Source organism: Pyrus communis, chromosome 7 (assembly GCF_963583255.1).
Source record: "Pyrus communis chromosome 7, drPyrComm1.1, whole genome shotgun sequence".
Classification (NCBI taxonomy): Eukaryota; Viridiplantae; Streptophyta; class Magnoliopsida; order Rosales; family Rosaceae; genus Pyrus; species Pyrus communis.
In genome coordinates, this window is record NC_084809.1 from 26,742,430 (window position 1) to 26,767,520 (window position 25,091).

The 25,091-nt window shown below is 37.5% G+C and overlaps 3 protein-coding genes across 4 annotated transcripts; 2 read left to right on the plus strand and 1 right to left on the minus strand.

The window, feature by feature from the left end:
- Positions 1-569: 569 nt before the first annotated feature.
- On the plus strand, positions 570-6,746 carry LOC137741050 (uncharacterized). The gene is made up of 12 exons (XM_068480856.1): positions 570-969; positions 1,553-1,756; positions 2,031-2,176; positions 2,556-2,824; positions 3,256-3,353; positions 3,564-3,711; positions 3,789-4,228; positions 4,543-5,057; positions 5,169-5,229; positions 5,321-5,584; positions 5,732-5,993; positions 6,220-6,746. The coding sequence occupies exons 1-12, from the start codon at positions 595-597 to the stop codon at positions 6,531-6,533; spliced, it is 3,096 nt and encodes a 1,031-aa protein (XP_068336957.1). The 5' UTR covers positions 570-594; the 3' UTR covers positions 6,534-6,746.
- A 12,260-nt stretch (positions 6,747-19,006) lies between these two features.
- Positions 19,007-20,650, plus strand: LOC137740940 (nudix hydrolase 18, mitochondrial-like). Of its 2 annotated transcripts, none has more exons than XM_068480746.1 (5): positions 19,007-19,214; positions 19,426-19,540; positions 19,651-19,719; positions 19,941-20,069; positions 20,166-20,650. In XM_068480746.1, the coding sequence occupies exons 1-5, from the start codon at positions 19,114-19,116 to the stop codon at positions 20,310-20,312; spliced, it is 561 nt and encodes a 186-aa protein (XP_068336847.1). In that variant the 5' UTR covers positions 19,007-19,113; the 3' UTR covers positions 20,313-20,650. The 2 variants fall into 2 exon arrangements, with proteins under 2 accessions (XP_068336847.1, XP_068336846.1); XM_068480745.1 differs by having other exon boundaries at positions 19,636-19,719; positions 20,166-20,644.
- Positions 20,651-24,221: 3,571 nt separating this feature from the next.
- Positions 24,222-25,090, minus strand: LOC137740755 (DEAD-box ATP-dependent RNA helicase 13-like). Its single transcript, XM_068480568.1, has 3 exons — positions 24,966-25,090; positions 24,555-24,648; positions 24,222-24,431 (listed from the first exon to the last, which is right to left on the minus strand). The coding sequence occupies exons 1-3, from the start codon at positions 25,088-25,090 to the stop codon at positions 24,222-24,224; spliced, it is 429 nt and encodes a 142-aa protein (XP_068336669.1).
- Position 25,091: the final 1 nt, after the last annotated feature.

A 25,091-nucleotide genomic window follows, 5' to 3' on the forward strand; every position in this document is an offset into this window, starting at 1 on the left:
CAATCAATTTAATACCTCACTTAGTTACAAGTTCGAGCTACCAAGCTTTGCGTTTAATCGCATTTAGTGAATTCACTCTCTATTGAGCACTTACATACTTGATGCCTTTGCAGTATTGACTTGAGACCATCACTTTCTCAAACTGGAAGACATAATATATCTTGATCTTTACGAATCATCAATGCTCAAATGACTATCCTACTATTAGGAATATTTAAGATATGAGTACGAGTAATGTTCTAAAATTTGTTAGGTGTTACTTAGGAGGAGGAGATGAATCTAGAGCCGAGACAATTTTTTTATTTTAATGTTCTCTAAGCCCATATATAAAATAGGGCTCCTTCTATTGGGATTTGAGTTGAATCTGAAGGCATTGGACGATTGGGTTTCAGCCTTCAACAACTAATAACTTGGGCATGGGCTTGGGCTTGGGCTTGGTATTGTCTTGACTTTTCCGTTCTCTTTCAAATAAACAGAGGCTCCCGCTCGAATTCAAAAAGAGCAATCATTCTTTGAGTGACGTGCCAAATAATCGTCAGATCCATTTCATTTCCTCAGAGGCTGAGACCGACCGACTCGCAGTCACAGAGAGCCATGGCGGAACCGACGGCGGAAGACGAGAAGCCCTTGATGCTCAAAATCGCTCAAATCTTCGACGACGCTCGGACTTCCAACGCCAGCCACAACCGCAAGCTCAAGGAGCTCTCCGCCCTCCGCTCAAAAACGTCGTCCTCCTCCCTCTTCTTCTCTGCATTCTGCAAAACTCTACTTCCCCTCTTCTCCTTCCAGAGGCGTACTGCCTCGGCCGAACGCATAGTCCGGTTCATCTCCGCCTTTGCAACCGCCCGAGACTCCGGCAATGTCTCCCAATCCGACGCTTTCTTGAAGGACTTCCTCAGGTTCCTTTTACCGGCGTCCTACGCCGCCAACAAGACTTCGAGGTCCCGAGCCTGCCAGATTGTTTCTGAGGTAGTGTTTTTAGTTTGGTTACTGAATTTGGGAAATTGAGAGGCAATTGGGATTTAAGGTTTTAGGGCTTTGTTACTTTTGGGATTTGAATGTCTATGATTTTGAAGATGGGTATAATTTCGAAGGTCATGAGATTTGAAGAAGGTATTAATCTTGGTTTGTGATAGATTTAGGGTTTAGGGATGCTTTATATGTAACTCATGAATTATTTCTCCAAAAGCTGCCGAACAGTTTTCAAATTGATGAACTTTCATCTGAAGGTAGCATAAATTGTTAGAGCTATTTGCGTCATGGTTTTATTAGAGCTATTTTCTTCGAGGTTTTAATTTTGAGCTAATAGCACCTTAAAATTGAGTTAAGTAACATTTGATGTATCTACTTTAAGATATTACACTGAACTTATATGGTGATAATTTATTAGCGTCACTCATTCTTGGCAGGGGCTTCACTGTAATACTGTTGAACTCCCCCCGATTTTTCGTGTTCTCTGATTTTAAGTTCATAGATTGTGTGAATTTCATACTTTGCAACATTTTTCTCTTGCCTGTGGCTTGACAATTGACATAATTTTTTGTTCTTGCAGATCATCGTGCAATTACCAGATGATGCAGAAGTGAGCAGTGATCTCTGGGATGAAGTAATAGATTGTATGAAGTTGTGTGCGGGGGACAAGGTCCCTGTAATCCGTACATGTGCAGTTAGAGCTCTTTCACGTTTTGCAAGTGATTGCGAGAACAGCGATATCCTTGATTTATTTCTTGAGATGCTTCCTGTAGAACAAACTGTGGTGAGTGCCTCTCTTTTATTATATGCACACAATTCGATAAACACTAATCTCTATGTTAAACAAAGTATGCTACCTACAGAGGCCTTATCAACATCATTTCCATATAATACACTTGTGTCTTGTCCAGAAACCTTTCAGCATATTATAGGTATACTCAAAAGTTTGTTTACTCTTTTCAATGGTATAGCTTGCAATAGTACTATTCACCAAAGGAAATACTATGACTCAAATATTTGCACAAATCTGTTGGTATCTGACTTTGGCATTTTTGCAGGAGGTTCGGAAGGCAATAGTGTTATCTTTGCCTCCTTCAAATGCAACTGCACAAGCAATCATTGGTTGTACATTAGATGTCAGTGAATCAGTGCGCAAAGCAGCATACCATGTTCTAGCTAGTAAATTTCCTCTTCAAAGTCTGAGGTAAGTTATGGTGCAATTCCAATTTTGCCCCCTTTGATCTCCTGCAGCAGTATTACAACATCTGATGAAAATCCAAGGGGTGGTCACAAAAATTTGTTAATGTAGAATTAAACAGATTTGAATTTTAAAATGAAGGGGCATAAAACTTGCAAAGTGGGAGAATCTTTTGACTTAACATTATTTGTTTGATGATAATATTTGGGTCATTTTTTCTGTAAACCGTGGTGTTTACCAGTGTCTCATCATATGTGAGCTACTAGTTTTATATATAGTAAACCTCCTCAGCTGTTATTGTTAGCTGGCATATTCTTAAAGTACATTAATTTTTGGGGTGTTGTCTTTTGTTTTATTTTCTCACTTTCTTTTTCTGCTTTTGTAGTATCAAGCATAGAACATTAATTCTTCAGAGGGGACTTGCTGATCGTTCTGTTGCTGTTTCAAATGAGTGTCTTAAGTTAATGAAAGATGAATGGTTAAATAATTGCTGCAAAGGAGACCCTTTAGAGCTACTCAAGTATCTTGATGTTGAGACCTATGAATTGGTTGGGGAGTCTGTGGCTTGTGCACTGTTAAAAGCTGGTTTGATTAAATTACACGATGGTGAAAGTATTCGGCACTACATATCATCTACGAATGAGAGAATTGAAGGTGTGATAGTATTCTGAACCTCTTTTTTATTACTTGCATGTGTGCATTGCATTTTATTTTATTTTCCAAATCCAACTTGTTGGAACAAACTTGACCATATATTTGGGATAGTTCATAGAAACTCAAGGTCTGGCAGTTTACAATGAAGAGAAAACATGCACACGCATGACTGGAAAAATGTATATTTGGGTAGACTTCTTCAAAAGTACAACCGAATAAATCGAATTAAAGAACTTAACATCTTTTGAACATGTCATCATGACTAGATTCAGTTCGCATGAGGATCATACATTTAGATATGATCCCACTTGTTTGACCATCCTGATGGCAATTCAATATGCTACTCTCCGATATGGAACTCTCTATGTGTATGTGTATTAAAGTGTGTATATTAGTCTGTCTCATTGCTCATGCTTCCAATTCGTAATTAGGTGATTCAACACGTTGCACTCCAAGCATTCAACTAATGGAAGCGGAGGTTGCTCTTTATTGGAGGATGATATGTAGGCACCTGCAGATGGAAGCACAAGTACGTTTATACCGATTTACTTTGTAACTGTCGAAAGGCATATGAAAATTTGAGAGATAGTGGCCAGTGGGTGCGGAAAAGGCAAAATATGTAAACCATGTCTGGAACGCTATAACAGGGCATCTATTCCAATGGTATATTGTTCTTAAGTTACATATACTGAACAAATTTGCACCTCATTTTTAAAGCTCAGAAATTGTGGTTGAACAGGCAAAAGGCTCTGATGCTGCTTCTACAACGGGCACTGAAGCAACAGTATATGCAGCGGAAGCTTCAGACACCAGTGACCTTCTTGAGAAAATTCTGCCAGCAACAATTTCTGATCATATAGATTTAGTCAAAGCTCACATTGATGCTGGTGAGTGTAAGTTTCATTTGGTTAAGAACATTGAATTATATCCAACTATAAAACCTAACTTTATATTTCTTAATCAGGACCAAATTATCGCTTTGCATGTCGGCAGCTACTATTGCTTGGTGCAATGCTTGATTTTTCCGATGTTACAAACAGGAAGGTTGCTAGTACGTTTGTGCTGGAATTGCTGAATAAGCCTTTTGACCATGAAGTTGATGAGTATGGAAACATGGTTGTTATTGGAGATGGAATAAATCTTGGTGGTGATAGAGATTGGGCTGAAGCTGTGTTTGGATTAGCAAGCAAGGTGCATGCTGCTAGTGGTGAGTTTGAAGAAGTTGTTCTTGGCGTTGTAGAGGAACTTGCTCGTCCTTGCAGGGAAAGAACAGCGGATTTTCTGCAGTGGATGCACTGCCTTGCTGTTTTCGGCCTTTGCCTGGAGAAGGCAAGGTCATATCATTGGATTCAAGGGAAAGCTATTGAGCCTACTGAACTACTGCAATCGTTATTGCTTCCAGCGGTAATAACTTATTTCATGTATTTACTTTAAATTTAGAAAAACTTGGGAACGAGTGTCAGTGCTTTGATTTGCCTAACCTCTAACTTAAGAGATAGCATAGGGGGATAATTATTAAAATGTAATATATTTCATCTTTTTACTGTAAAGCGATTTTAAGGTAAATGAAAGGTGCTTAATAATTGGTGCACTCAACATTTTTTTCCATGTATGATAAGGTTTCTTTATACATTTCTAATTGTCCACACAACATTGTAAAACACCTCTCTTTTTTTATTTTTGAGGAGTTTACAACTTTTCTTGATTGTGACTTGCAGGCAAAACATTCTCACTTGGAAGTCCAAAGGATTGCAGCCAGGTGTCTTGGGCTTTTTGGATTGTTAGATAAAAAGCCAAGCCAGGAACTAGTAAAGCAGTTAAAGCTTTCATTTATTAAGGGACCAGCTCCAATTAGCATAGTTGCTTGCAAGGCATTATTTGATCTTGGAATGTGGCATAATCCTCAGGAAGTTGATAGGGTGACAGGCCTGGACATTTCGACACAAGTTCAAGAGTATGATATAACTTCTAGTCCTTTAAACCTTTCTGATACAGATGGGATATCGAACATTAAATTGCTTGATCTTTTGTACGCTGGAATTATGAAAGATGATTGGGACAATTCTCTAGCAAGTGATGAAAATGAATCTGTTCATTCCGCTCTTGGTGAGGGGTTTGCAAAAATTCTTCTTCTAAGTGAGAACTACCAAGGCATGCCTGCTTCTTTACATCCTTTGCTTTTATCGAAGCTCATTACCCTGTACTTCAGCAACGAATCTAAAAACTTGCAGAGGTAGTGTTTGTGCCTTATTTATTTCTGTATCCTTTTTTACAAGTGAAATCATCCCAACTCAAATTTGGAGAAAACCAACTTATTCCAATTTAATACAAAACCTTTCACCAGGTTGAAACAGTGCTTATCCGTGTTCTTTGAGAATTACCCTTCCCTCGCAGCTAATCACAAGGCAAGTAGTGCTTATTTGTCTAACATGAGGTGCCTCTAGTATATCAATAGATGATGCCAGTAGCCTGAAATCTTGTGGTTATTTGATGCAGAAGTGTATAGCCAAGGCTTTCATTCCAGTCATGCGTTCTATGTGGCCGGGTATCAATGGCACTGCTGGAGGTTCTGCTTCCGTGGTTTCTAATATGCGTAAGCGTGCAGTCCAAGTATCACATTTTATGCTGCACATCATGCAGGCTCCCTTATATAAAAATAGAGCAGAGGAACAAAGTGATACCGGGGAACTTCCAGAAGTGATAGAAGAACCTCCACTGGAGTGTGGTGAGGAGGGGCTTGCCATACGCATAGCTGCAGAGGTAACTGTAGTATTAAATTACTAAATGGTTATTTGTTAAGTCGGGCCACAGCTATAAGTTAATATTTCAACTTGCAAGAGATTGGTCTTTATGCCATACTCTGAAGCTGTGATTATGATCTTAGTTATGGATATCTTCTTTATGTAGGTTGCTACTTTCCGTTCAAAGAAGACACCTGCAGAGAAGGCATATGTGTCAGCATTATGCAGAGTACTTGTCATGCTCCATTTCCGGTTATCAGAGCAAGAGGCAATCCAGTTAATGAGGAGGCTTTTAATTCGTGTGGTAGAATCTGCATCAGCAGAGAAGGATCTTCTCAAAGAGTTAAGGCAAATGGCTGACCATCTCAAGGCACAAGATAGGTATCCAGATCAGGAAATGTCGAAGGATCAAGCTAATCTTATATTTGGTAAAATCCTTAACATGCTATTAGGACTACCATCGAAAGGATTTATTCATTCATTAAATTGATTTGCCTTACTAGGGGTTGTTTCACTGACAAATTACCTATGGGACTGCAATCATTTTAAGTAGTTTTCGTGTATGTTTGCTGTATGTGAGATCGTTTATGATTACAATCTCTCATTCTTCTGCTTATATATATATATATATATATATATATATATATTGTGCAGGTAAGTTAGAACTAGGCTTCAACTTGGATTTCAATGTTTCTGTTGAAATGCCGCAGACCCCAGCTCCTCGCTCCACTAAGCCAACCCGTTCTAGAAAACGAGTGACACTTGAAGAGTCATCTTCCGATGATGAAGATAGCTCACCCACCTCCGTTGTCGCTAATAATCTTGGCACAATAAGCGCTCGCTCACAGAGAGCAAGCAAGACCGCAGCACTATCAAAGATGACTGCTATTGAAGCCTTGAAGATCGACGAAGATGATGAAGAGGAAGAGGGCTCGGAGGTTACATCTGATGAAGATGGATCTGATTAGTTACTTAATTCAACGGGTTTGCATGTTATATTTCTCCACTAATGCAATGATCATTGCTTGAAGAATGTATTTTGTATAGTTATGATCATGGGAGTTCTAAGATTCGCGTTACTCTGGTTGTTTAACGATTCACAATGTAATATATAGGCTGGTCATGAATTTTTATTATGAATTTGTGTCGAAATCCCGGCCTTGTTTCGTATGGATGATTAGATTGGAATGGACAAATTACTATTTTCAACATGTGATTAAAGGAATAAATGAAAAATAATTATGGCCAACTTGAAGTTAGGAAATGGATTACTCGAAAAGAAAATTTAGTACGATTTGAAGGGAGAAGAATTCATGTATAATCTCCTTGTGATTACTTGAAAAAAATTATGTCACATCCCAACCCGGGCTTCACCACATCCCGGGCCCGACTCTGTCGTAGCATGATATTGTTCGCTTTGGGCCCTGACCACGTCCTCACAGTTTTGTTTCTGGAAACTCACTTGAGCAGAACTTCCCAGTGGGTCACCCATCTTGGGAATGCTCTGGCCCATTCTTGCTTAACTTCGAAGTTCCTACGAAACCCGAAGCCAGTGAGCTCCCAAAAAACCTCGTGCTATATAGAGGTGAGCATGTACATATAAGGCATAGAGGATCCTCTCCCTTGAACGATGTGGGATCTAACAAAAAATCATTCTCTTCTATCCAATCCCAACTTTTTTTTTGGACACATATATCAACATGTTAGGGTTGTTATGAAAATATGATATTTCATTTTGGCTACGTAGAAATGATAGGTTCATTTTCTTTACAATAAGATGTGGGGATTAATCCTAAGGGATTGGCCTAATAAAACTCCAACAATGGTTTGGAACTCCCAATTTAAGTTTGAACTCTAACAAACGTATATTTTGGGACGACTATCTCTACTTTTTGCGTACCATTTAAGATTTGACCAGAAGGCCATAAATTTGTTGTTGCCTCATATTGTACTGAAATTGCATAAAGAGGATAAAAATAATTAATCCGTCATCGATGTGTGGTAGGATATCTCTTATATCAAAAAAAAAAAAAAAAATAATGAGGAGATTTTAATTTGAAATATACTGATAGTCATTCACTAGAAGAGTTTGGTGCCATTATGGCATCCCACACAAACAATACCAAGGAGCCCAAACACATTTGCACCAGAAACCTGTGACTTGAATTAGCTAATATTAGGTGTATTTGTGGTTTGTACCTGGTGAGGACTTGAATTGAAAATTTCCCCATGTCTTCTGAATGAGCTAATATATATAAAATATATTATATATATTAGTATTTTGCTAAACATCATGGAATTATGAGATCGAAAGTTTTAGACTTTGGATGAAATCAATCAAGTGAACTAAAATTATACATGATATCAACACACAAGTTGGATAAAGAATTTCATTCTCCCCCTTCATTTTCTCACAAGGCAGAAAGCCTTTTCTAAGTTTGACTTGTTTATAATATCCTAGCACGCATGGATCATGCATCGGTAACGAAGTACGTATAAACAATTGCTTTATAAAATTCAATCCTAGCCGACATGTCACCGACTCGCCGACTTGTTCGTGAATCGTGTATCACGAACAATTTACAATTTAATGAATCGATTTGTTTGGTTTCAAATCTTTTCACAACTTAGATATGCTTAATTAAAGTGTTGAAATGGCAACATGCATAGGGAAGTGATTCATAAACCATAATATTCAGGGTTTAAGATGTTGGGAACATGAGACTACTCTACGAACGCTAGCATGCATGCACAAATATAATGCATTAAGGAAAGAAATTTCGGAGTGTTTGTATGACCGGTTTAGGACTAAATTAGAATATTCAACATCAATTTTAATATAGACTAAACATCGAATAAATTAACAACTGAATAAGTTGAGATTATATCTTCTCTACAAGATAAGGAGCCTAACTAGAACACACACCCAATGCAAGTCAGACCAATCCAAGCCAATCCTTACAATTAGTTCAAGCCAAACCAATCCTATGCATCAAGCGTGCCCTTCATGTTTTGAAAAATCATGCATTATCTTTCTAGAACTTTGTTCAATGAAGTACTCTTCCATTGACAAAAAATTCAAATCATGTATTATCTTTCTAGAACCTTGTTTAATGGAGTACTTTTCCGTTGACAAAAAAACCAAAAGGAAAGACATTTTTTGTCCCGATAAAGAAAAAAGGATATAAACTAGACTTGTATTTTTCTTAATATGTGGGCTTGACGAGGGTGGTTTTACGCTAGAGGCATGACTCTTGCCATTTCAATACAAAGGACAAATGCATGTTGCGGTAGCTAGTTTCATATAGAAGGTTATCCAGAGGTTTTGAATGCTTCAAATCATTCATAAAACTTCTCTTGGATAAGGTTTCTTCTAGTAGGTCACTTTGTTTTTAGGGTTTTTTGTTTTGGGGTTGGGGTTGGGGGGGGGGGGGGGGGGGGGCGGTGTGGGGGCGCCGGGGTGGGTTCACACACTATCACAAGTTGTTCTCTAGCTTTAGGTCAATGGGAAAGAAATAACACAGAGATAAAACCAAGAAGGAGAGAAAAAGCCAACCAAAAATAGAGGCAACACAACTTGTCCAAAGTAAATGGGGTTAAGAAAAACAAAACAAAAGAACATGTTGACAGGCATATACATTAACATATAACTAAAAGGTTCTTTTTTTAGCTAAAATTGTGTATGAAATTAGCATAACTTCTCACTTTGGTATTTGATAAAAAAATTTGATAGAAGTGATTCATGAGTTTATTCACAATAAATCATTTTGGTTATTCCGTGAAAAGTCTGTCAATATCCTCGTTAAATTGTCACGTGAACGACCATGTGACCACCTTTTCAATAGTAATTTTGTCAAACCAACCCTAACACTTAACGAGGATATATATGTACAAATTTTTCACTGAAGGATAAAAAATGATTTACCATACACAAAATCAAGGACCAATTCTGTCGATTGTTAATGTCACGGATCATATTGAAGAGTTATGTCAATCTTAAAAATTATTTTAGCCAAAAAAAACCTAACTAAAAAGTAGTGACATTAAATATGAAAACCTAATAGAAGTGGGCACAAAAACTTTGATTTAAGCGGATGTCCTCCCCTTATATTCGAATGTGAATCTTGCCCTTGTAAAAGAAAATGTCACTCATGCTAAAATTGATAATGTTGTGCCTTGGCTGATTATCTTCACCAACATACAAACCCACAGTTGAATAGTTTAAAATACAAGAAATAAAGACACCGAGAAATTTATGAGGTTCGGCAAAAACCTGCCTACGTCCTCGGAGAGATATTGCTCTTCACTATGAGAAAAATAGTACAAGTTACACATGAGTTAAATCGACATAACCCAATCCCATATCCCTTGTACACCCACTCACAGAATTTTCCCAAGAGCCTCACTCTACCCCAAGAGTTCTTTCACTAGAGACCTTTCACTCTAGCTCTCTTGATTTCTCTCACCCGTGCCCATGGTAGAGCCAAATGCTCTCACCATCTCTTTGGATGCTTTTTCCTCTTCATCCATTCCTTCTCCTTTGGCAAGGCATTTAAATAAAAAACAACCCCTTTTCTTCTCCTCCTTTCTTCCACCCGAAAGCCAAATAATTATGGCTTTGAAAAAGCCACAAAACAAGGAGCAAATTAAGCCACAAAACAAGCCACAAAACAAGGAAACATAATCCTCATCATGATGTTCCCTCATCAATATTGTTTTGTTTCCTAGCCTAATTTGGCCACTATCCAACAGATAAAACCTAGAATATACGACCATGTCGATTCACGCTCTACTCTGTGTAACCCCACTACAACCAGACAATCAAATGGATAAACAACTTTCCATGATTTCAATCTTTAAACTTCTACTTAATACATAAATTATGTTTTTGGAAGTAAATTATGTTTTTGGAAGGGCTCTCAGCTCTCAAATGATGCCATTGGTTGTTTTAGAGAAATAAAACTACATATGAGTCCAAATCATTGTTCAATGGGTAATATTAGGAAGACAAAATTTACAAACTAAATGATGTGTCACCAATAGAAATGAACACATTTATAAACTTCAGTAATAATCTAATCATCAACTTTTATGTCATTTAGTTTATAAAATTTTGTCTAAAAACTTAATTTCCCTAGCATTACTATCGTTTAATTTTGTTCCTCGATTTCGTTCAAGTTATTCATTAAAAATAAAAAGAAAAATATAAGAAGAAAAACTTTTATATCCTTATCATTTCTCTTTTCTTATTACTTAAAATAAATCAAGCTTGACTATCATGTTCACAATCCAATGACAAGGAAACAAATTACGGAATTAAATAGTAATTACATTTTCAATTTGCCAGGAGGATCCTGTCCGGATCCTTTTGGTGGGAATCAAGAGAATTTGTAAATTATGTCTGTTCATTTTAGATCGTGTGATCAGTTTTTTATCAGGTACTGTTTGTATTTAATTTTAAATAAAAATATTTAAAATGATTTTTAACCGTATGTTGTACAATAAATAATTCACAGATCTCCGAAATCATCACAAAAAAGATCCCACCAGGATCCGGATTCTTCAATTTGAACTAGGACATCTTATCTTTTGCACGCTTTATGTGCGAAGGTACTTTGTTAATAATAATTGATTTGAAGACTTTAAAAGTCAAGAGAGAGGATGGGACGACGAGAGAGGATCCTCGTCGGATTCTTTTTATGAGGATTTTAGGAATCTTCTAATTACATTATGTCATCATATATAGTGTGATCAGTTTTCGTCAGGTACTGTTTATATTCAATTTTAAATAAAAAAATTTACAATGATTTCTAACCGTATAATGTACGATGAACGGATGAGATCCTCACAAAGAGGATTCGGCGAGAATCCTCACTCGGGGACGACAATGTCAATTTGTTAATGGGACCATTGGACTATCATTAACTTTTTAATGTTATCTAATAAGGGTGGTGCTCCACATTTATTTTTACTTTTCACACATGTTCTAAATTTTCATCCTTTAAATTTAATGAATTGAAGAAAATCAATGAACAAAAATTAATAACAGTGTGTAGCATGTAAAATGAAGTATGTAAATAGCACTACTCATCTAACAAATTGGGAGGCATGCATGCAAGTACGTGTCCCTGACTATATAATATATATATATAAAATATTTTAGATCTTAGGTTATAGTTTTAATTTTTAATACTATATATAGTATTTTACCCTACTCTCTCTCATTCCTTCCTTATTTCCATTTTTTCTTATTATACTAAATAGTAAATATTTTGCTTCTCTTTTTAACTAAAGAAATAGAGAAAATCATACAGGACGTTAGTTTCTTAATAGAAAATGTCAACCTAAACTTCTTCAATATTCTAGAAAGTGGACTTTATTATTGATGTTAATTTCAAAGTTTACAAGGACACAATTGATGATGGCGACTTTGAGAGTCTCCCTCATTATACGTAAGGTTTTATTTTGGCTCTGTAGCATGACTCGGCTAATTGATAGCTCCTCAAAGTTTCCTTCAATATAATTTAGATTCGTGCATAAAGAGAATAATACTATGTAGTCTATGGACTCTTTGGAAAATGTTTTTCAAAATAAATAAAAGCGTTGTTAGTGAAAGTATTTTAAAAATCAATCATCAGTAAAAATGAAAAGAAATCATGAAAAATACTTGAAGTGATTTTGGAATCCAAAAATAATTTTGCCAAAAGTACTTTCAATCATTTTAATGATATTTCCAAATGAATCCTAATACAATTATAATTGCATGTCTAAAAACTCAAAGTAATAGTGTCAAAGGAGCCTCCTATATCACATTATGTGATGTTTCGTTTAGCAGCTTAGGAGGCTCAAACCGTATTAAGCGCAATTACGATAGGCAGACTATAGACACAGGGACATCGCCCCCGGATTTGAAATTTCCAATGCACCATTCGGCTTCCGAAAAGATTATACAACCTAAGAGTTGTGGGTTATAAAATTCAAACCTAGGCTATACGTCATTTGAGAGAATAACCGAAAGGGCGATCTGGACTCCTACCCATAGTACAATTACTTCTATAACCAACGTACTAAGTCAAGTACGCTCAGCGACCATTTTGTGGCTGAGCAGGTCCCGATGAGATATCCAGACTAGGAAATCCTCAAGATGAATTTTTATTCTAGTAGAGCTCTAATATGTGGAAATACCTTAGCTAAGTCAGCTAAGTGTAGCCCGATCAGAAGTGCTTAGGTCCAAGGCATAAGGTTTGACAAAAGGATTTCAAAGATGTTCTGACCCACATTAAGAGACAGGGCCTCCAATGACCTTTTGTTTAAGATTCACTAGTGATGGACACGCATTTTAGACTAAGAAGGAAAACCCCTTCTGAGTGGCACATTACGACAAAAAAAATTCTTAGACACGGAATGAGGTAGTGTGAACGAGCAAACATGCATAAAATCATACTTAAAGAAATAAGCTTGGAACGGTATTAAGAATCGGAGACCATTCCAGATAAGACTCATCACTTTTTAATCCTTAATCCGACCAATGCATCATAACAAGTTCGGAGTAAAAGATTTTTCATGGGTTTTGGCCCTGTTGTTGGAGTAGGGTGGTATTTCGAATATTGCAATGAAAATATTTATAAAAACTAAGTTTGGGAGATAACATTTTTCCAAACTAAAGTTATCGAGGGGGGCTTGGAGCTATGTCTGGGCCTACAAGCTTATTCGTGTTTTTCTGTGTTACTTATTACTCCAAAGTTGGTTTACTTTGGAAAGATTATCGAACAAGAAACTTATTCCGTGTTTAGGAAACAAAGGATGAAAAGTTCTCAGTATTTTTCTGTGTTACTTATTACCCCTAGCACAAAATTTATCTAAGAAGGGTGTTCTTTCTTTTGTAATAGAGATCCATGTTATTCAGGCTTGTCCAACTTACTTTAGGAAGATACTAAGAGGGCACCAATTAAGAAGCACCCATGGAAGAATCTCGACACTCTGCTCAAGTTAAACCCGTACACAAAGACTGCAAGGAGGATGCTACTTTTCGTTATGGAGTAGAGTATGAGGACTATAAGACCTGATAAGGGAAGGAAGCTCATTATTGAAAGGTTGATGCTCACTCTTACTTCCTCTACAAATTCTTGATGACAACGAATAAGGGTTGTGCAAATTTTTTTGCTACATATCTTAATCATCGAAGACTCAAAGTAAGGAATGGATACGAGAGGTGGAATATGATAGAAACTAAGGAAAGCCATACTTTGATCCGAAGTTTGGAAAAGAGAAGTTAGAAGAAAGGAAAGAGAACCACGCTATTTAAAGAAGATTCTCTGAATAATCTCACTATTAAATTTTGGAACACCTTACCTTGAGATTCGTGTGACCAAAAGCCGAAGCCAATCATTAATATAAAGAGCTGCCTCTTGTTTATTGTACACACATAACATGACACTCCTCATCATTGTTGTCTTCCCGCCATAACTTTTGAGGTAGCACATCTGAATCTAGAACGTACAATTTACGGGTTATGGAGTTAAATTACCACGTGTCAAGAGAATTTAAATGGAATGAATGTGAAATCCCATCTCCGGATTTCACTATTTAAAATTACGTATTTTGTATTCTTAGTTTCAACACGTTTATATTTATGGCGTATAATTTTTCTTTCGATAAGTAAAATGATGAAAACATCCTTAATGGATTAAGTAGGATTCTTGGTGGAAGTATTTGATCCTTTCGTGATTTTCCATATTTCTTTACATATTTGGATAGTACTCATCGATACGATCGCGTGAGCACAAACAGAATGCAATTTGGAGTTATAACGAATGAGTTATTAACGAACGAAGTTAGGGGCAAAATGGTCATTTAGTTATTAATCTGGAAGGCTCTAGATTTGTTGGAGCAACAATGGCTGGGATGAAGCCACGTGTGTGTTTGGGATGGAAAAGAGAGAAGAGAAAGGAGAGAAAGGGATGAGGAATTTGCCTAATCAAAAAGAAGGGAAATGAGATAAATGAGAGAGGTGAGGAGCACCGGATCTCGTCGATCCGAACACCCACACACCCAACCCGTTCGACTCGGTTAAATTCCGATGGTTCCTAGCCATTTTTCAGGTGAATTGCACCCAACCATCACTTGCAATCACCACCACACTTCTTCTCCTTCATTGTTCATTCAAGATTGGACGGAAATTGGGCTAATTGATGGCGATCCACCATTTTTTAATGTAATCTCGTCGATCTCCTCCACCATTACACTCCCTTTGAGCCCTGGAACAAAGGCCGATCAGTTGTAGGGGCGGCGGAATACTGAGAAAGGAGAATCGAAGCACATCCATTTCTAAGGTTCCGGCGGATCGAAGAGGTTTTCAGGCATTTCCCAGCCGAACTAGACTTCGGCCCAAGTATGAAAATGTTCATCTCCTTGAGTTGTACATTTCTGCAAAATTTGGTGAATTTTAGTGTTGGTCGAAATTTGGGGTTTTCGTTCGCTGGAAACCGCTACCCACGATGGTGCGTAGCCAATGGGCCGACGCTGCCTTTTTAAGTTAAATTCAATGTTCTGATTTCAAATTTGATAACCATTTGATATATTTCGATAGTTTGAACCTAGTATGGAATATTACACCACTTGACCATTTTATGATTCAATGATCTGACCGTTAGATCGTCACCAAACATTAATACGTTATAATACGTAACATTTGAGGACCATAAGAACTGATGGATTGGGAATCCGATGTACGGATCTTCCCAAATTGAATTTCTAAGTTTGTAAAACTAAACATTGATAGCAACCTAATTATAGCAATTGGGGATGATCCGACCGTTGGATCGTTTCGAAATTTTAGAATATTGTTCTAGAAGATAAATGAGACCCTTGGGAAGTTACAGATCGGAATTCCATAGGCGGATGTTCCAGATTGACTTGTGTAGGGTCATTGACCCCACCTTTGGCAGAGACTTGACTTTTGGTCAATATGCTACGAATTGATCTTAAATATTAAAATCAATATTACTAAAGACTATGTAGGCTTAATGGGCCTATATTGGTTAGTGAGTTATCCTAGATAATATATACATTGGTTTACGTGTATGGGACGTCATATTGTGATATATATATATATATATATATATATTTGTGCGTGTGCGTGCGTGCGTGCGTGTGTGTGTGTGTGTGTGTGTGTGTATGTGTGTTTATTTATCTTCTTAATAATGTGAATGATAAGTATGATAAATGTTATGACAAAGTGATCCTAGAATCCAATTAGAAGTATTATGTAGAACTTAGATGATTGTGTGACATATTAGTTGATGGCCATGAGAAGTTGATGGTGTAGGTGACTATATTGTAACTCATAGGGGTTGAGGTATGGGTAGGTTGTGTGTTGAATTTACTGTACCATGTAGCAGTGGTACATGAATGGTCATCCTGCTTGGTATATCCACGATGGCGGACTGTTAGGGGTGATTATGCTTGGTATATCCACGATGGGTGATCACTGCATACGTTATTAGACTATGCATATGGTTCTGCTTGGTATATTTGCGATGGGGGACCATACGCATTCTAGGAGTGATCATGCTTGGCATATCCGCGATGGATCACTACCTATAGCTATAAGATACAGTCTTGCTTGGTATATCCACGATGAGGGACTGTTAGGGGCTGATCATGCTTGGTATATTCACAATGGGTGATCACTGCCTACGTTATTAGACTATGCCTATGGTTCTGCTTGGTTTATCCACGATGGGGGACCATAAGCATACTAGGAATGATCATACTTGGTATATCCACGATGGGTGATCACTACCTAGAGTTAGGATATGGTCCTGCTTGGTATATCCGCGATGGGGGACCATACATATTGTAGTGGTGATTATGCTTGGTATATCCGCAATGGCTTATCACTGCATACACACTTAGATTATGCCTATGGTTCTGCTTGGTATATCCTCAATAGGGGACTTTACGCATACCAGAGTTGATGATGATTAGTGGTACTTAGAACATTTCGGTAGGTGCCATATTTTAGTTGGATTCCATTGAGTGGTCTGGAATTCTTACTCTTGCTCATTTTCATAAGTTAGTCTAGAACCCTAGATTCGAGTGAATGAAGATTAACCACACTAGATCTTGTGAATATAAATGAAATTTACCATGTTATTACTTATAATCCAAGTAGGGAATTATGTAGAGTTCTTTAATTAAATTCATGAAATGATATGTTATTTCATTGATTGATTAACGTAGTCAGACGTTAATATCGTGTATCTTTGATTCATGGAATTTATTAATTAAACGTGATTTGATTTGTGTATTGATGATATATGTGAATTGTGATTTGAAGTGTTTGTTGAATTGTTCGATGGAAAGTAATTTGACGTGCATATTTGAAATGAGATTTGATTTGCATGATTGGTATAATGTGATGAAATGTGAGGGCTAGTAGTGGATCGTTAACCCACTATCATAGGGGATTCATTGATTCGAGACTCGTTTCGTTAAGCCTTTGTAATTTGAGTACTTGTTTCTTGTTTGTTCTTTGACCATTGTTATATTGTTTGGACTTCCGCTCGGTTCCATTGAGCGATCCGGAACTGGGTTTCCACTGGGGTTCTGTTCAGTGGTTTGGTTCCTTACTCCGTCTGGATTCCGTTGAGTGGTCCATAATCCCTCATGATCCGCAATTCTGTTGAGTGCTCCAGAATTGTATCCAGCTTGGATTTCATTGAGTGGTTCGATATGCATTGTACTCCGCGATTCTGTTGAGTGGTCCAGAATCGTATCCACTCGGATTCCATTGAGAGGTCCGGAATCCCTTTTACTCCGCAATTCCGTTGAGTGGTCTGGAATCGTATCTTGATTTGGATTTCGGTGAGTGGTTCGGAGCCCGATGTATTTGGCCGAACTGTGTCGCTCTAGCCTTGCATTTCGGTGTATTGTATGTGTTATTGATTGGTGTGATTATTGGATGGTGTTGGAATGCATATGTGTGGGTGAATGGCAAGATGACTAGAGAATATTATTGTGTTTCGTTGAATGTTCCTTGAGGTGCTACATGCTTGAATTATGGTATTATGTTGAGACGTAGTGAGATATGCGATGAATGTTCGAGTGTAGTGAATGACGAACTACGAATGACTTGATCCCTGTTTAGAGTACGTAGGCAGTCCAACGAAGAGGTTAGATGCAACCATAAAGTATACGAAAAGTTATTATGCGATTCAATTCTCGAGTTGTGCCTTGCCATATCCCGGAGGCAGGGTAAGTTAGAAATATAGGTATTTGGTGACATCACGTGTTGATCTTGGACGAATGTCGGGATCGGGGCGTGACAATGAATGCCGATTTACTTCAAAAGGCATGGTCTTTCATAACTATCCATCATCGAAAGGAACATTCCTTTCAGATACATAGTTAGGGGTAACTGTGGGACCATGATTTTCTAGGCCAGATTAATACGTATATCCCAGAAATCTAGTCATGGACTCAACAGTCTCTATAGCAAATTTTCTAGGCCAGAGTAATACGTATATCCCAGAAATCTAGTCATGGACTCAACAATCTCTATAGCAGAGCTATAAAAACATATCATCCTGCTACCATCATTCTATTCCAGATAAATGGGCAAAGTCCATCGACTTCATTAAGATAGGTCATTCTTGTTCCGCAAGACACGAAAACCTGATCCGGCATAGAATTAACCAGGTTTCCTATATTTTTGAAATTCCTACAATATAGGGATTTTAGTACACGCCGCAAGTAATCACACTCTTGAAAGAATGCAATATCTATTCCTAGACATCCTCTGTGATTCTCTCAGTTTAATATAGATTCTATATTCTAAAAGGACTCTCTCTCGACTAGTATAAATACACCATTTTAGGATTCATCTCTGGTAACACAATTATCACATACTCTATTCTCCTGCCTACTACTTGAGTCTCATATATTGCTTTAGCACCCTGCTGGTGCCAAGGTCACTTTACGATTTGTTTATTATTTTACATGTAGTCGAGTTTGTGCATCTCCTCCCCCACGGTGATGTGTGAATTTGATTCCAACATTGAAGTTTTTTTTTACAATATTCTTAAACCGATTTTACCAAACCCATTAACAATGGTTTGATATGATTCAATTTCAATGATAGTATTCATCAAAACTAAATTAAATTAAACAGTTGAATGCTTATTAATTCAATTATATTTTTAATATCAAACAGACAAACCGAACCGAACTGATTCCTAATTAAAACGGCCTAATTATATGGCATGGCCAAGTAGGTCAGCTGTCCTATTTTTGGATAACAGAACACATGGAAGTCAGGATCGTCAATCAATACGTCAAGTTATTCATTTCCTTTATATATTACTAGTGGTCAGCAATAAACATAAATTATATATACATATATATATATATATTTTTTTTTTCTCTGGTTTCAATAGGATGCCTGTTTCTGTTTTTTCCAAAGATTCTGTTCCTTATTTTTGTTTATAAAAGCTGGGTGTGTTTGGTTTGGTTTCCAACTTGCAAGAATATATCTGAAACAAAAACATGGTAGCTTTGATACCTCAAGAAAACACGGTTGCTGCTTTGGTAGCTCGCACTGGAAGGCATTTGCAGCGTTACAGCAAAGGTCGTCGCCAAGTTGTCGGGTTAGTCTTTCTCTCTCTCTCTCCGAACTTGTATATCTACTGCATTACTTGTTATTGAAGGGCCTTCTTCACCAATTCTCTGTGTTCCGAGTTCAAATCCTCTTCCCTCCATTTAGTATAGCTTAGACAACTAATATCGCGTGTAATCGGTAAAAGAGATTGATGCTTTTGGTTACTGATGGTGCTTTTTCCGTTCGTACTATTTGTGCAGATGTATTCCATATAGATATAAAGCTTCCAAGCAAACTCCCTTAAAGGATGATGCACAAGAACTTGAAGTCCTTGTCATTAGTTCACAGAAGGGCAAAGGGATGCTCTTTCCAAAGGTACCCTGATTTTCTTTTCAATCACATTAATGATGATTTGTTGCAGTAATTACTTCAGTTTAAATCATACAAAATTTTCAATTAATCCATAACAGGGAGGGTGGGAACAGGACGAATCCAAGGAAGGGGCAGCGTCGCGAGAGACGCTAGAGGAAGCAGGAGTACGAGGACTCATTGGGGTTAGTGACGATCTTCCTTGTTACTCGTTTACTTAAGAATAACGCTTTTTGTACCATATTTACTCACTGCCTTGCTAATCACCTCTTCCATGATAAGGCGGATCCTATTAGTGGTCAGTAAATGTCGTCCAAATAGCAATATTCGTTGGCTGATTAACTAGCTTGTTACAATTAACTTAGGAAATATCATAATTTTGATGTTCTTGTTATCTTTTTTACAGTGTGAATTGGGTAAATGGAGTTTCAAGAGCAAAAGCCATGATTCTGACTATGAAGGCTACATGTTCCCTTTACTTGTTCAGGAGCAGTTAGATTTCTGGCCAGAGAAGAACCTCAGGCAAAGAGTTTGGGTATGCTTTTATATGTGCATGTTTAATTTTATCAATTAATTTATCCAATTAATAGATATAATTGCTGATTCAATTTGGAAATAATTGTGAAAATAGATGAATGTTGAAGAAGCAAGAGAAGTCTGTCAGCATTGGTGGATGAAAGAAGCTTTGGATAGATTAGTATATCGACTAACTCAGCAACAAAAGCATCAAGGCCCTCTTCTTAAATCTAGGAAGGAAAATCTGATGGCATGTACATAGAAAAGGTGCTTTTGGAGAAGTGCTTATGGAGATATCAGTATTGCTTTTTCCTCTTAGTCAAAAAGCATTTAGGCAGAGTACTCTCCTATAGGATTCAAACAAGCAAGAAAAAAGCCACAACTGAAAATCATTAGCTTCTTGTTTTTGTTCTGCTGGAATTCTAATCCAGAAAATTTTGTCACAATCATGTTGGTTGAAGCTAAAGAATCTGAGCAAGATTGTTTCAAATAATAAAACGTTTCATTTTTTTCGCAAATTTGTTCGTTGCTTGGATGATCCATGGACTTTTTGAGCTTGAATTATGTCGAGGGGATGCGAAAAAAAAAAAATAGAAAAATGGGAACTCTTTCATCAAATGAAGTCCTGTGAAGAAAAATGACCATTCATTACCTTAATTTCCAGTACTCTGTCCTGAATTGCCTGTAATTTACTGGGAATTTCACTTCCGTCTTTGTACTAAATTGAAATCAAAATGGAACTACAAGGACAATAGCCACAAAACTGAAGGGCATAACAATATCAATACAAACACAGTCCCAACAGAAACCATAGAAGCCAAACCAGCCCCTCCACCCCAAAAAGCAGAAACACAAAAAGGAACGAGAATGTTTGTGTTTTCTCTTCTCTTTTCTTTTCGTTTTTGAAGAAAGGACATAAAAACACACACACAAAGTTTTTCTAAATGAAAGTAAATTTCTGTTGTTTGACATGTGATTTCAACATCACTTTCCGATGCATCAGATGCTAATATTCTAGTAATTCCGATTTGCCATGCATCCGTTCGTTTATGATTGATGTATTGTTTCTACTTAAGAAACCTATCGATAATTTTATTCCTGATACATCTGTAATAAAGATCATTTGAAACAAAAGGCTTTGAGCAGACAGAAGTTTCAACCATATAACATAAAAAAATCAGTATACGGACATCATGCGATCCTCTAATATTCGGTTTATTTCTGTCCGGTTTCAAACGAGAAGGGAGTAATGAAATCATGCAATAAAACTCTAAATCAGAACATGGGCTACCTCATGCCCAGCACTCCGAAGTGCCTGGAGTCGTTCCACGGATTCCTGACCAATAACTACCAAATAGCTTCTTTTCTTATCTCCTGAGTCACTGCTATCACCAAGTTTTTGCTTGCCAATTCTTTAAACTAATGTTGAAGAAGAGGTGAAACACCAGTCTGAAAAAATACTAACGGAACAAAGGATCATCGTCACATACTTAGGTCATCTCTAACAGAAGGGTCCAAAGAGCCAGAGGTCCGAAATTTGCCCGAAAAACGTCTCCAATTGAGGGCTAGGCCAGAGGGTTCGTGAGCCCCATGGAATCTGAAAGAGCTAAAGGGCCAACTGGCTGGCCCAATCCAGCCATCCAGCTAGTCCTGGGCTGGGCGAAAAATTTGATTAATCCTATCGGATATAATCAACAATAATAGTACTTATTCCTGTCGGATATAACCGACAGGAATGGTTGCCAAAATTTGAAATTCAACTGCTAGTTACCGTTGGGTTCAAATGTATTTGTTTTTTTTTTTTTTTCATAAGCCATTCCTACATCATTTCTCACATAATTTTCACCATTTCATACTATCTCACTTCATTCTATTTCAATTCTTCACATTATATTTTCTTACCTCTTCCAATAATCGTTCCTTCAATATTTTCAATAACATTAAATAACATTAAACAATATTAAACAACATTAAATAACATAAAAATTATACAACATAAACAAAAAACATTTAACAATATGAAACTTAAACAACATTTTGAAAAACATTTAACAACATAAAACTTAAACTCCTACTCCATACTATTTTTGGCCCAAAGATGTGCAACAAGATCTTGTTGTTGGTACTTGTTTGTGGCACGGTAACGTATTATTCTATAGCGCCTCATGTATTCATTTATAGAGATACTATCAGTTCGTGGATTGAAAGGCAATATTTTTGCACAAGCCCTTCTTGACCTATTAGGATCCTCTCGGTCGTCATTGGACTCTCCATCAATATACCCATCTCACTCATCCTCCACAATCATATTGTGTAATATGATGCAAGACATCATGATGGAGTCCAAATTTTCTTGACTCCACCCTCTTACCGATTCGTTGATCTTCCACCGTGCTTGTAGAATATCAAAAGCTCTCTCAACATCTTTCCGGTATGCCTCTTGGTGTAAGGTAAACAACTTTTCGGCGTCATTCTTAGGGTTTGAAATTGCTTGGACAATTGTCGCCCACTTTGGGTAGATGCCATCTGCCAAGTAATACCCTATATTGTATTGACAACCGTTGATGTAGTAGTCAAGTTGAGGTGTTTTACTTTCCATTAGGGTATGGAAGATAAGTGAACGCCCAAGAACTGTAATGTCATTTTGGGATCTAGGGACTCCAAAGAAAGCATGCCATATCCATGTGTCATACGAGGCAACTGCCTCTAACACAATAGTTGGCTTTCTCGACCTTCCGCAGAAGCCTCATTGCCATCCGGTGGAACAGTTCTTCCAATCCCAATGCATGCAGTCTAATGACCCTATCATACTCGGAAACCCACGGTCTTCAGCTTTGCGAAGGAGCCGATCCAGATCTTCTTGATTTAGCTCGCCAAGGTACTCATCTTTGTAAACCTGAACAATTGTGACACAAAATTGTTGAAGAGTTTCAAGGCATGTAGACTCAGACATATCATGGGTTTCATCCATCGAATCAGCTGGGGAGCCATAGGCCATCATTCAGAGTGCAACAATAACCTTTTGATGAGGTGAGAAACCAGGGTGGCTTGCTTTGTCCCGCTTCTATCGAAAGTATGAATTGACCTGCGGGATATCACGAAGTACACGCTCAAAGACATAAGGCCTCATCTGGAAAAGACATCTGAAATCCTCTTATGTGTACACCGAGTTGGGGTTGAAGTAGTTGTTCATCAGATTGGCATGCATCATGGCTCTGTTTTGTGGTTTGTAAGAGCGACCAGCAACAGAGCCATCCTATTCAGGTTGTTGCGCAGTTGGCTGACACACCATGGCTGCAGCCATGGTTACTGCTATGTTTTTTGAGTTGCGCCATGCTTCATCTTCTTCATTAGACTCCTCATCTTCTCGTCTCATCTGCGCCCATTTTTCTTCCAATTTGGAATTGGATGAGGACCCCCAGTTGGAATCCGAAGAGGATCCAAAGTTGGAATTCATTGCAAACTTGAATTGAAAGAGATTGAATTGAAATAGATTGAATTCAAAGTTGTGTGAATTATAACCCAATATCCACCCTATTTATAGCCCAAAAAATTCAAATCTAACAGCTAGCTAACGTCACTTAGCCGTTGGATTTGAATTTAAGTTGTAGTTTTTAAATAATATATAAATTATGTTTGGCCCTATGACCCTTTAGCCTTCGGCTGGAGACGGTTTTTTATGACAGGGCTAAAATGAGTCCTATGGCCCTATGACCCTCGGTTGGAGATGAAGACAAATATAGTCATGTACTGTTCATTAAAATATTAATATCTTGAAGGGTCAGAGGGCTCCTTTGACAATCCTCGGTTAGAGATGGCCTTATAACCCTTAGAAAATCCATCCGTAACTTAAATACTAAGATAACCCTAGCTCCGAAAACTCCTTATTAGATTAATTATCCTAGTTCATTCTGCATTAAATAATTATTTGGTGCCACTGTTTGGCCCTTCCTTCGCGGGGCGGTGTAGAGAGTCTGTAGACATCATCTTCTACGCATATCAGGGATATACTCCATATAGTGCACGTAATCTTATTAGGTGGGAGTTTGTACCCAAAACTATAGACCTGAACTTTAGACCATGCATACTCAACAATCATAAGAGATAATTTGGCATTAAGAAAAAACAATTTTCATAGTATTAAGCTACCTTTTGCAACTTCTTTATAAACTCATGGAGCTGGCTTTCTTTGACCTTTTACCCTTTCCTCCTCACTGTCATCAAGGTCGATAACTAATTGAACCAATTCTGCATTTCTTTGAAACCAGTTTTTCTTTGACTTCTCCTGAAAAAAGAAAATAAGCGCGAACATTAGTAAAGCGAGTGCACGAGACCCATCAGCAGAAGCTCTAGCAGTTCTACCACTTCTGTGAGCATCAACCTAGTGGGAAAAAGAAACGATAAAAGTAATTCTCCAGTCAGAAAATGTAAAGGCCGCAACAAACATGGTGCAAAGCATCCAAATGTTAGCTTCTGCTGAATGGGGAAGCGGGTAGTGAACAACAGTTCGAACACCAGGAATATCCAGGCCTCTTGCAGCAGCAGCATCGGCCACAAGTACACCCTGCATGTTCATTTCCCCAAAAACGATCAATTGCCTGCATTCAGCACGACGAAGAGTAGAGTAGTGTTCAAATTATTTACAAATGTAAATTCAACCAAAGATTGACTATCCAAAAAAGGAATTACCACAGTATAGTCTACTTCACTTTCCAGAATTATACATAATTCAGATTTCATACTCAAATGTATGAATGAAAGTATATGCATGAACAGAGAGTTAATTTCACACAATTCAGTGAAAAAACACATTCAGGGAATTATACTCAATGACAAAGTCGGTAAGGCGAATTGAATTTTCACAAGAAAGAGTTCCACATGCCAGATAATAGATGAACACTTGGAAGGCACATACTCAACAAATGACTCCACCAGCTTATTTGCCAAGATGGATGTATTTGTCAGATCGATGACCGCAACATTGTCTCTCATACCTGGTCGCTCACTTAGAACTTCTACAGAATTCACCCTGTCAGACATT

Bases quoted from the DNA above. Each gene is read 5' to 3' on its own strand.
- LOC137741050 (XM_068480856.1), top strand. From the start codon at position 595: ATGGCGGAACCGACGGCGGAAGACGAGAAGCCCTTGATGCTCAAAATC. The intron at 970-1,552 runs GTAGTGTTTTTA...TTGTTCTTGCAG, and splicing joins CCTGCCAGATTGTTTCTGAG to ATCATCGTGCAATTACCAGA. The intron at 5,585-5,731 runs GTAACTGTAGTA...TTCTTTATGTAG, and splicing joins CCATACGCATAGCTGCAGAG to GTTGCTACTTTCCGTTCAAA.
- LOC137740940 (XM_068480745.1), top strand. From the start codon at position 19,114: ATGGTAGCTTTGATACCTCAAGAAAACACGGTTGCTGCTTTGGTAGCT. The intron at 19,541-19,635 runs GTACCCTGATTT...AATCCATAACAG, and splicing joins AAGGGATGCTCTTTCCAAAG to GGAGGGTGGGAACAGGACGA. The intron at 20,070-20,165 runs GTATGCTTTTAT...TTGTGAAAATAG, and splicing joins ACCTCAGGCAAAGAGTTTGG to ATGAATGTTGAAGAAGCAAG.
- LOC137740755 (XM_068480568.1), bottom strand. From the start codon at position 25,090: ATGTCTGACAGGGTGAATTCTGTAGAAGTTCTAAGTGAGCGACCAGGT. The intron at 24,649-24,965 runs GTATGTGCCTTC...TGCTGAATGCAG, and splicing joins CTGGTGGAGTCATTTGTTGA to GCAATTGATCGTTTTTGGGG. The intron at 24,432-24,554 runs GTTGTTCACTAC...TTTTCCCACTAG, and splicing joins ATATTCCTGGTGTTCGAACT to GTTGATGCTCACAGAAGTGG.